Source organism: Anas acuta, chromosome 7, assembly GCF_963932015.1.
Source record: "Anas acuta chromosome 7, bAnaAcu1.1, whole genome shotgun sequence".
Taxonomy (NCBI): domain Eukaryota; kingdom Metazoa; phylum Chordata; class Aves; order Anseriformes; family Anatidae; genus Anas; species Anas acuta.
In genome coordinates this window covers 25,402,923-25,414,959 of record NC_088985.1, presented here as the reverse complement: position 1 = coordinate 25,414,959, position 12,037 = coordinate 25,402,923, and the positions used below count along the sequence as shown (strand labels likewise).

Below are 12,037 nucleotides of genomic sequence, written 5' to 3'. Positions count from 1 at the left end.
GTATCACCAAGCACAGAGCTTACAGATGAGCAGAGCATCTCTGTGCTTCCAAGTGTTATGGTAGGTGGAACACGTGGTCTGCAGATTCTTGCTTGTCCCGGTTGCTTCCATTTTTTGTGTTCCCACCTAGTGGCTTACATGAAAACCATTGTTTTTTCAATAATGTTAATACAGTGCAAAATAGAATGGCTTCTGCCTCTGTTGTCCATGATTTACCTAGAGCCTTTTTGAGTGAAAACCTTGAAACATAGACTGATCCAATCCTAGTATACATGTGTTGTTTTTTTTTTCCTTAAAGTGTATAAAAAGGACTTGATGGCATGGAGGTGTTACATCTCTTTAGATCATGAGATTGAATTTAGTGCAGTACTGGAACACTCGTTTGAGAGTATTTTGTCTTGTTCTTGTGAGCCATCTTAGTCAAGGAGTCAGGAAGGGGAGTGGGAGGAATTGGGGGACCAGAACAGTGAAGTACAGGGGTTGTTTACTAATTACAGTATTTGAGCTTTTTCTGTTACTGGCCTGTTTTAAAGAGGTAACTGCAGCATGAAAATAGCTTGCTTTTTGCTGATACCAAACTGTTACAACCCTAGGTGTTCACAATAGTAACTTAAGTAGTTCAGTACTATTTCTTGTCTGAACACAGTATCTCAATGAGATTTTCCTACCAGTTAGGTATGTACAGCCCTCTTATCCCATCTTTCTATCCCCCAATATTCAGTAAAATTCAGTTTAGTTTTCACACTAATGCTGACATGAATGTGATTATGCAGCACCATGCCACTTGGAAGGCTGCCAGCAGCGGGGGTTGAACCTAGGACTTTTGATTCTCAAGCATGCTGCAGATATAATTCATAAATGTAGGGCAACATGAGATAGGCACACTTGCTTGGAAAAAAAAGAGAACGTAATTCAGAGATATTGCACAAGGTTCTTGTGCTCTCCCACTCTCATTAGTGTATTCTTAAAGTCATTTATACGTGCTGGCCCACCCTTCTGAATAAAATCTAGTGTCCTAATAGGAATAAATCTGTCTTATGTTTACACCAACTGCCTCTGCTCTATACAGCTTTCCTGATTGGTGGTGGTAACTGTAATACACGTAATTAGCTAGAATGTATCATCTGCCACTTGAACTAAGTTTACATTGAACAGTTGGTCATCAACTACAGCACTTCTGAACTACTTTCTCTCAGGACAGTACTAACACGTATAAGCAGCCTTCTTGCTTCCACTGCAACCATCAGGGGAAGAAAATTATCTTCTCAGAACATACAGTCTACTGACACAAACTGTGTGGTTTTAGTATTTATTATACTATCAAAAGTATAAAACTGTACAAAATACAAAGGCAGAATGTGGCAGTGTTTTCTTTAAGCTGACAAATCTGTACATGCTTTCAGGTAACTTGCTTGATTCACCGTAATTAAATCCAACGGGTTGCATTGGGTGCTAGGAAATTTTGAGGTACCATCCCGCAAAAAAAAAAAAAAAAAAAAACCACCACACCTCAATAATTTAGCTTTAAAGAAAATACTTTGTCTTTTAAAGAAAACTTCCAGGTGAATTTCCTAATGAATTTTACACCCTTTATCTTGACGTTTAATGCCTCTAATGCACCTTTACTCCAAGGGTTAGAGTCAGAGAAAGGATGATAAGAGGTAGTTCTCCATTTATGTTACCTTAGAAATGTCAAATCTTGTTTTTCACATTTTCACTAGACTCAGCCATTATACAAGGGTCCATTCCCTTACTGTAAGTAAAAGGGAACACAAAACCTATTTCCTGGTATAGAGTTTGTAAGATTAACAACAAAAAAAGGAGGGGAAGGGCTTTCTTTTGGTAGTGATGTTCCTGTTCAAAGACCCAAAAAGTTCTATCCCCCAGTGCTTTGCATGTTTTGCTTTTCCTTAGAAACAAAGCTCTCAGCTTTACTGGTTGTCCAGCAAGGCTTACTGGGGTGGTTTTTTGGGTGGAAAGTAGCAGCAGCAGCAGCTGAGCTAGCCTTTCAGAGCTGATAATCACACTTAGAACTGGTTACGCTGCTTGTTCTGCAATGTTTCGATGCCTTGTCCACTAGTTTTACAGTTTGAAATAGTAAACCATATGGAGAAAGGATGCAGGTTTTTGAAGCTCTTTGAGATCTAGTATGACAGGAATGAATCATTGCCCTGTTGTTAAAAGCAGGCAAACCATTTCGGCTGTTAACAATCCCTTCTCCCCAACCCCTCTCTAATGTGTTCACACTGTATTTCTGGTTGCTCATCACAGCAGAAGCAAGCTACCTGTGAAAACAGAATAACAAGATCTGCATTTCTGATACCTCAGAAAAGCACACGAGTTTGAAATCTTTTCAGGACTTGGTACTTGGATGCATAAAATCCATATGTAACTTCTCCACAGTTCCCTACAAGCTTCTGCCTGTTGGGCCTATTTTTTTCAATGCCCTATTTGTTGCTGTGATACTCTCACTAAACCTGTTGCCCAGCCCAGGCTATAGTGAATTAAACTACATTCTTTTCTGAATAGTTTTTACCTGTGCTTGAGACTGATTAAACATTTGCCAACTGTAAGTTAAGTGCTTTAAAAAAAAATCATTTGAGAACACATACCAAGGCTGTTGACTTCCCAAAAGTTTCAGCAGAGCTCAATACCATCTCTGAGAGGAGACAGCCATTTTCATATACATACATATATTTTTTTTTTTTATCAAAAGCACCATGAAACAATTCCTTCCTTTAAAGCCACAATGATGTCCTGTCAATCTCCAGCATTTTCAAACTGTGGATAAATAAGAAAGCAGAACTCAGAAGACGCTGCTTGAGTTAGTTTACATAGTTTTGTTTTTCCTGCAACAGACGGGTGAGGTCCACCTGTATAAGACATTCCTCCTTGTCTCACATCCTGAGGTCGCTACTGCAACAACTTGGCACAGCCAGTCTTACAGCTTCTGCATTTACTGTGAACTGTAGGCTCCTGCAGCTAGTAGCAAGTTTCTGCGGGTAAAATGAAGGTGTACAACTGGGGTTGATTTGGTCATATATGTACCTAGTAATAAGTCCTGTGAGTTTTCAGGCAAGTTTATATGTCCAGTGGCAGTAGTGAAGTCGTCAGTTTCTAAATCTTCAAATGCTTTCACAGCATCCCACAGCCGAACTGTGTTATCCATTGAACCTTTAAAAAAAAAAAATTAAAGTCTTTTCTTTTATGTACATAAAAAAGTTAAAAGACAGCAAGTCAGTACAACAGGAAAACACGCAGCTCAAAAAGCAGGTTTACTCTAAACTGAATACTTAATGCCCTCAACCAAGGAAAACATGCTCTCATCCAAGGAAACAGTTGTAACAAGCCTTGATCATAGTGAATGCACGTTACAGTTCTCACAATTGCAGCCTTGGTCCAGCCACTTCTTGTCTGCCTTAGATTTATTTCTGACTCTAGTTTCCTCCCCCTGCACTACACACGGACCCAACCTTCACTCTCATCTAACTTGGTAATTTTACCTGATGCTAAGATTTCCCCATCTCTACTGAATCGAAGCGCATAGATAGTGTCAGTGTGCCCTTTCAATTCTCCAACCATCAAGCCATGTCCAATATCCCACAGCAAAACTCTGCCATCTGTTGCTCCAGTAGCCAGGAATCGTCCATTAGGAGAAAATGCCAACGAATGAATTGGTCCCTAAAACAGACATTAGGGGGGAGGAAAGCCAAATTAGTTAAGCCTCATCATTTTCAACCAGTCAAGCTGTATTCATTCCAAATGCTACTCTTCAGAATCCCACCACAGAAATAAAGTCACTTCCACACAACGAGTGATGGGCCTTTACCTTATGTCCAGTGAATATTCTTACACAATTCCCATTTAGAACATCCCAGAGCCGTACAGTCCTGTCTGCTGAGCCAGTGGCAATGTAGTTAGAATTGGGATGAAATCGGGTACATGTGACATCAGCAAGATGGCCAGCAAATATTCGTAAAGGCTGGTAGTGATCTGTTGCCCACAATCTGGAAAAGAAAAGCTTTATTAATATAGAGAGCCATAATAACATTTAGAATCTATTGCACAATGATGAACAAAAGGATGTAATTAAGCAGTGGTTTCTTACTGAGCAGTTTACTGAATTAGCAGGATCTGTTCTGGAGAAGTACACTTTTCAGAAGGGAGAAATAAAGCATATTCTGTCATGGTTAGTTAACCATGAGAGAATATTTGTAACAGCCAAATAAGAGGACATTATTTCTGACGTGTTGACTAGGAAAAAATAAATCAAAACATTTATTTAGCCTCTTAATTCACATGAAATAAATTTTATTTCTTTTTATAGGTTAAGCTGGAGTATATCAGCTAATCACTTTCAGGGTTAATTCACCACAAAACTGACCCTGACAAGTAAAGAACTCATCTAGTTTCTTACCTAGCCACTCTGTCATGTCCCCCTGACACAAAGTAATACCCATAAGGCGAGAACTGTGTATCCCATACTGGATAATTGTGTCCTTTATATCCCACCAAACATGTGAACGTTTGGAGACTCCACAATCTGACTGTGCCATCCTCGGAACAGGACAACAGATAGTTCCTGTAACAGAACAAAGTATAGAATGTTGCATGTGAAACTTACAGACTGTATAACCATTGCATGAACTCTGTAAGAACTCTACAATAAGAAAAGCTGGGCACTGGGCAGCTGCTCTTCAGCGTGTCACACATAAATGAGCATTTTGGTGAGGTAAACAACAGTAAACAAGAAGAATCCAGCCCTATACCCTTATGCCCAAAAGAGAGATATTTGAATGTTGATGACTAAGTCTGATGATATAGCAATAAAGGGAGGGGAAAGCTAGTCTTTGCTCAGGAACTCAATTTATGTAGAGAGAAAGAAAAAAAAAAGCAGTAAATTGTTACACTACGTTACTTTAAAAAAATCTTAATATAATTCATGATATAACTAAATGACAAGGTTCCCTGCAAGAAAATTCATACCATGTTCACCTTCTCAATTCATAACTACAGATTCTATATTCACATTCCACACAAAGTTTACTTCTCAACTCTGTTTTTGTGATGGCTGTCTCATGTAGCCACTTGCACAGGAGCTATATTTTGGACATTTAAACCTCCTCTATACTGTCCAGACTCTCATAATTACATAATGTTCTTTAATCTCTTATTTTAAAGAATATAAGAGAATTGCTTTAACCTGGAGAAAGCCGGATTAAGAAGCGTTTGCATCTCAGAGCATACAATTAAGACTCAAGCCAAGTAAGCTAGTTAGCTTGTAAACTTATTTTACCTATCAGGACTGAAGCTGGTGCCATAGACAGGTCCACTGTGACCATACAAAATCTTCAACTCACTGGCTGTTTTCTCATCCATGATCCTCTCCAGGACATCGTCTGATTCTTTGTCAATTAGACTGAGGTCTGCAATATTTCAAAGTTCTCATATAATAAATGCCAGAAGTTCAAAGACAAATGCCATGAAAACAAATAGTATTTTATCTAAGAGAGTCAAGTACATTGTGAACAGGACAAAGCACCTTGGATTTGCTAATTTTTAAATATACAATGCCATTTACAACACTTTTACTGTTGTAAAAGGTGAAAATAACGTTTTACACAAGTAATCACTCTCTCAAGTCTTCACTAAGAGATAAACTAATCCTAATGGGTGCTGTTTTTCATACATGCAGTGTTCAGCCTTGAGACACACTTCATAAGATGCCATATTTTTGTGTCTTTTCCCAGAAAATTAATATACTACAAACATGCTTTTCAAGCAGTTTTGACAGCTGCACACCACAAAAAACTTAAAACAACTTTCAATCTGTAGGCTACCTTTTGCTGAACATCACAAACACATTTCAGTTAAATACCAAGACTAAGAACCGTTCCCTTTGTATCTAGCTTCTAACACAACACACTGCAACATACAGAGCAGAATTAAAGCAGCCTGGTTTCACGAATTTGCCAAGGTGTTGCGGTACACGATATTTTCCTTCATCCTTCTCGAAGTCCCACCCTTTAACTTTCTTCAGGGTACCTCTATTTTCTTCCCTAGATCCCCTGAACCCAATTGTCTCGTATACCCTATAGTTACCAGCCAGTCAAGAGCAAGATGGCTATTTCCACACTATTTACTGCTAGTTCAAACTGTGCTGACTACCTAGCAGCAAGTGTACACACCCAGATTTCTCATACCTTTAAAAATATATACATTTCTAATGGCAATACATAATGGTAATACATAGATGCAATCTCATAATTCTCATAAGATGCAATTTCTAATGGTAATACATAAGATGCAATCACACATCTGTGCACATACTGTTTCTTCAAACTGACAACATCCAACTGCTGAAAACAACTCTCCTGACATAATGTCTTTCTCTGTTCACAGAAAACACAGGCATCACAAACAATACATGCTCATTTCAAGTGTTTTGGTTTTAATTACCTGCTGCAGCTTTCACACTACGTAGCTTTTTCGGAGTTACAGACCACACTCTTACTGTAGAGTCAGCAAAGCCTCCTACAATCATGCTAGAGTCATCTGTAATATCCACTGCAGTTAGACCCTATACACAAAATAGCCATTTATGTTGTTTGTATCCTTCAAAATGCATTTAAAATATTAATAAATCATAAATACTAATAAAAAATAACTCTAGTTAATTTCAAAAATAAGAAAAGAGATTACTCTGGGATAAACTGGACAAAAATATACGTGTATTTGAAATAAACAGATAAAAAATCTTGCACCATAAAGGCATATAAGCGAAGCACAATTAATGCTGACAAAGCTGTACTTCTTTCCAGTATTTTGGTGCAAAATATCTACTGTATTCTGTGGAATACACTTAGGACCACATAGGAAAAGTGGAAAAAGAACTATGGCAATATCAGAACAAATCCAAGGAATGTGGAAATGAAATAATTTATTAAACTACGTTACACTTTCCAATGCTTATTCCAAATATTCTGATAAGCCCTGTCAACTCTGTTAAATCTTCTTTCGTAATAAAGGTGTTTATCATTTTGATTCCCTCTTTCATTTTACCCAACGTCTTCTTTTACCAACCTGGTAAGCATTAAGGAATGTGTAGAAGCAGATGGAGGGCAGGCACTCTGGGCCAAGACGCACACGTCTGGCAGCTTCCTTCACATTCATTACTTTATCCAGTTTGTCAGAGTCTTTCAGTTCAGGCAGAGGAATTCTACAAGCACACATTTTTACGAACTAAAAGCACCTTCCAGATTGTCAGTTTAAACAGAGAAAGAAGAACCTTCCCATGCAACCCTATACTTCAATACTCAAATAGAAAAAAAAATAATTTGGAAAAATAAAAGACTATGTAAAAGATTATCTGATGAGAAAAAGAGGTAATAACTTTACGAATTCCAGACAGGCAGTGGAACAAGATAAGTAATGAGTATGACCTGAAAAGATTAGCAGGCAATCAAATAAAATTTTATCAAGGAAAATCTAGATCAACTTGAAGGGCCAAGGCAGAGGGTTTTATGCTAAGCTTTCCATAACCTCCCTTGGAAATCTTATGGCTAAAGCTGGCTACAGTTGAAATGGCCAAAGAGCTAAAAATGTCATGTAACCAGCGATGCAGACTTGGCATGACAAGACTGGATTTAAGAAGACTTCTCTACACATCATTCCCTTGGTACCTGTTTTGGGGAGGAGCATTAGGGTCTTGTTTTTTACTTTTTGATCCTACACTATCTTTTTTAGGTTTTTTCTTCTTTGGTTTTCCTTCCTCGTTTTCTCCTTCTTCATCTTCATCATCCAAAGGCACATCAAACTCTGGTTCTTTCAGTAAGCCAAAGAACACCTGCAAGCCAATAAGATAGGTATGATGCAAAACTGTAACTGCTGTTCTTACTGAAAACTGATTTTTGAAATGGAAACTCTTTAATGCTATAGTCAAACAGTAGAGCTGCCCCTTTAAAACTGGTACGTCTAATATTACTGCATACACTACTGTTAGCCTGGAACAAGTGTAGCGCATGTTCTCCTGTTTTACCCAACAACTGATCTGGAGAACTCTAAATTCTCCCCTTACCTCCCATAAAGCAAAGTCCCTACAGCTCATATATTTTGTCCAGTACTGTGACATTACACTATCAAGATCTACTTGAACAGTCCTTGCAGTAACAACTGGCGGTAAGAATTACTGCTGTTGTACAAGAGGAAGCCAAAGACACAGGTGTCCACGTTAAAACTACAGAGTGATTCAGGAGTTTAAGTCCAGGTCAGTGAACAGAATACAAAGTTGTCTCTCACAGGGATTCAGCAGTTTCTTCTACATGACACATTTTGATCTCTCTACTGGGGCCAACAGCTATTTGTACAGTTCTTTTCCTTTTTTCTGTTCATGTTGTCTTTTAAGATCTCAAGTGAGAATAGTCAGTCTAGACTAAGTAAGGTATCTTCCTGAAAAACTACTCCAGAATCGTTCTGATAATAAAAGCGCAACAATCCTTCCCTCCTACCTTTGCTTTATTTGCCTCTCGTTTTGCCTCCCCAGCCAAGCTTCCAACCATGGCATCTATCTGTTGTTTACTTCGAGGCATTCCATCAAATATATCAATGTAGAGATGTTCCTGAACAATGTTCCAGATCTGATTGTTCTGCTTTTCCTGCAGATGCCTCTTCAAGAGTTGGTAAGAGTCCCGGGAAATACGCAGCACAAACTTGCTCGTTCGGAAATCCAGCATGGTCTCGTTACCTTTCATATGTTCTTTTTTGGTTAAACTAGATAATACCCGGAGGTCATCCTGGTAATAACACTCCTGATCCCCATGAAATCTACAGAAAAAAAATAACACATGATAGGAGATGATGTTCTTGTAATAAGTCTTGCAAGTGCATATTTATTTACATCACTTTAACATGAAACATATATAAGTACCACTTGGAAGCTACTAACTATATATGGGATTATTTTTCTAATAAAATCAATTTAATCTGGGGGGGAATACATTAGTGACTTAACTGTAAACAGCAAAAGTATTCAACAGGAGAATCTCAGTGAAATGTAAATGCACGAAGGGTTGCCTGAAGTAAATAGTTACACTAACATGTTTATTTACGTAAATGAAACCCAAATTTTCGGTATAACAAAGTAAAAGGCATCTCTTATGTAAGACTACCTGGATGCACTTAAGAGTTGATTCGTTATATAAATATGTACATTTACCACTGCATATGTTTCTCACTCTCCACTCACGTTATCTAACAGCTGCTGTTTATCTAGAGAAAACAAGCTTTCCATTTTTATTCAAATCATGTTATAAAATACTCGCAGCAGGAAACAGCTATTTGCAGAACTCTTTTTGCTGACTGTACTTCGGGAAGAAAAAGTTACCCTTTTGAGTTGAAGTATTTCATAATCAGTCTGAACCCAGAAAGCAGACTGAACTTAAGTTTCTCCTCAAGCGATAAAGAAATGAAACACAGTAAAAGCACAGAAAACGGTAATTAGCTATAAATTAATTCTTTTAATCCTATTAGAAGAATTTCAATGTAGATACTATGACATCAGCAAACATAACACACATTGCTTTGTCATCTCAGTGCAATTTTACACTGCTAGAAAATGAGCCCACAATCTTTCCCTAAAGTAGCATCTTCTCCTCATTGATACGTTGAAACCAGGTGCCCACCAGATCACCATAAAGACTGCTCAAAATCTGCATGGGTAGAGTTCAAATGTAGTTTGCACAACTTTCTGACATGGGAGGTTGGGAAAGGATTAAGAACAATTACAGTAATCCACAGAATCATTAGGTCAGGTTTCAAATCCCTTCAGCATTACAGAATAATGCGTACATAAACACACACACCTTAAGCTCAGACTTAATAAAAGAAGCGAACACCAAATAACACACATAAACAAATGAAAATAAGTTACCTTTCAAAAAAAGACTTTGCCTCACTCTCGTGCTGGTTGTAGACCAACTCCAAGTACATGTGCACAAAGAGAGGATAGAACAGCTGAGACAATTCAGCTCGATGACAGTCCAGCGAGCACTCAATGAAGTTTTTTAATCCACTGTAGTACTCCTCGTACAGCGTGGGGTCCCCCTGCTGATTGTAGGCGGATAATACTGCGCTCACATCTGGCTGATCTTCCACAACACCTCCTCCAACTGCAAAAGCATTTAACAACACCTTGTAAGACCACCTGACAGAGCCAGCAAATATACAGAGGCTGACAACAGTTCTGCCAAGGTGGGGCACTTGAGCAAAACTGAACATTAAGTCTTGTGCTTGTTCAGCCATACATTGAAATGATACAATTGAGAGGACAGCAGTATGTTCACTACAGTCCATCAGCCTGTTCTCCAAGCACCCTTTGCTATTTTTTGTGTTTTCCCTGCCAACAGTTGCCTATAAGGTATTTAACGTAGTGCCTAATCCATCTAAGCTAAGTGGAAAGATGCCACCATCATCACCAGAATCAGCTACCTTTACAGCAAAGGCTAGAAACTGTCAAATGAGGAGCTGAACCTTTCCAAGCCTGTAAAATACATCCACTATAACTGTTTTGTTTCTAGTAACCAAACAAACAGAGTTTGTCAAGTGAACAAGAACACCACAGAACAGGGCGATGATTTTTTGTCACTTGCTAATGCTCCATAGCAGTCATTAAACATGTTCATTGTTTTGTATTAAAGAAAAAAATAAAGTTGACTTCATACTGTACACTTACTTGAACTCAGATATATAAGTTCCCAAAACATTTTCAATATTATACAAAGCTGCCCTACGAAACACCTTGACTAAAAGTACTTAGACTTAAATTATCTGCATGACATTTCAAACAGCTGTATATGAGAAACATTTAAAGCCTCCTCTATAATTATGTTATGGCTCTTTCTGTAAAATGCAGCCTGTACGTCAGGACTCTGGTCTTATCCCTGCAGCCACATCCTGGACCATCACCTCGAACTACAAAGGAAACGTTTATCCTCTTGCAATGCTGTTAGCTATCAGGACGCACAGACAACGGGAAGCATCCTTTCCTTTGACAGTGCTCCCTGTAAGCAAGAGATCCCCTACCCTTGGTCCCTTCCTCCAGGAGGAGCACCCTGAGAGATCCCAGTCTCTTCCCAAGTTGTGTGGGAGACTGATGGACCCAAGGGGAAACAGGGCTGCCCGCTGATGATGAAGCCTAACCCCCGGGGAGTGCCACCCTATGGGATGCACAGCCTGACCCCTCACCTTGCACCCTAGAATAAAGAGCCCCGGAGGCTGCAAGAGCCGAGGGCACCCCAAATCCCCAAGGGGCCCCTGCAGACTGGGGCAGCACCTCCCGCATCTCCCCCTCGGGCCTCACCTTTCCCCGGCGGCACGGTGGCCGCTGCCGCCACCCCGGGGCTGGCAGAGGCGACGGTGGCGACGCTGCCTCCTATGGAGATGGCGGCGGCGGCGGTGACCCGGTTGAGCAGCGCCTCGCTGCCGCCCGCATCCCCCTCGCCTCCGGCCGTTCCCAAAAGCCCGGCTCCGGCGGGGCTGAGGGCAGCGGCTCCCAGGTCGTCGCCGAGCAGGCGAGCTTCCCGGCGGAGGATCTCCTCGGACTCGCGCAGGTTGCTCCTCCGCAGGAACTGCAGCACGGCCACCAGCGTCTGCCGGTCCAGCGCCGCGGGGGAAGCGGCCGGGCCCGGTGCCGCAGCCTTAGCAGCAGCGGCGGCCGCCGCCTCCCCGCCGTTTCCCGCCGGCTCCCCCTCAGCCGCCGGAGCCGGAGGAGCGGCGGGGGTTGTGGCGGAGGAGGCGGCGGCGGCCGGGGGAGCGGCGGCGGGGGGCTGCGGCGGCGTCCCCGCCTCAGGGTCGGGCTTCCCCGCCGCCACCTCCGGCGGCTCCTCAGCTACCGCCGCCATCTTGCATCGCCCCCCATTCGCCGCCGGCAAAGCGCGGACGCTTTTGCGACAGTCCGGGCAAAGGGCCGGGCGCTCGCCGCTTCGCTTTGCGACGGCGCCGGAGGTGCTTTACGGCGGCGGCGAGGCGAAGCGCTGTGTGT

At 41.1% G+C, this 12,037-nt stretch overlaps 1 protein-coding gene across 1 annotated transcript; it reads right to left on the bottom strand.

Annotated features, from left to right (window-relative positions):
* Window positions 1-1,295: 1,295 nt before the first annotated feature.
* On the bottom strand, window positions 1,296-12,007 carry TAF5 (TATA-box binding protein associated factor 5). Its single transcript, XM_068688365.1, has 11 exons — window positions 11,357-12,007; window positions 9,929-10,166; window positions 8,508-8,823; window positions 7,683-7,846; window positions 7,084-7,219; window positions 6,460-6,580; window positions 5,297-5,426; window positions 4,418-4,582; window positions 3,830-4,007; window positions 3,504-3,681; window positions 1,296-3,174 (listed from the first exon to the last, which is right to left on the bottom strand). Exons 1-11 carry the CDS (start codon window positions 11,895-11,897, stop codon window positions 2,957-2,959), a joined length of 2,385 nt encoding a protein of 794 aa, XP_068544466.1. The 5' UTR covers window positions 11,898-12,007; the 3' UTR covers window positions 1,296-2,956.
* Window positions 12,008-12,037: the final 30 nt, after the last annotated feature.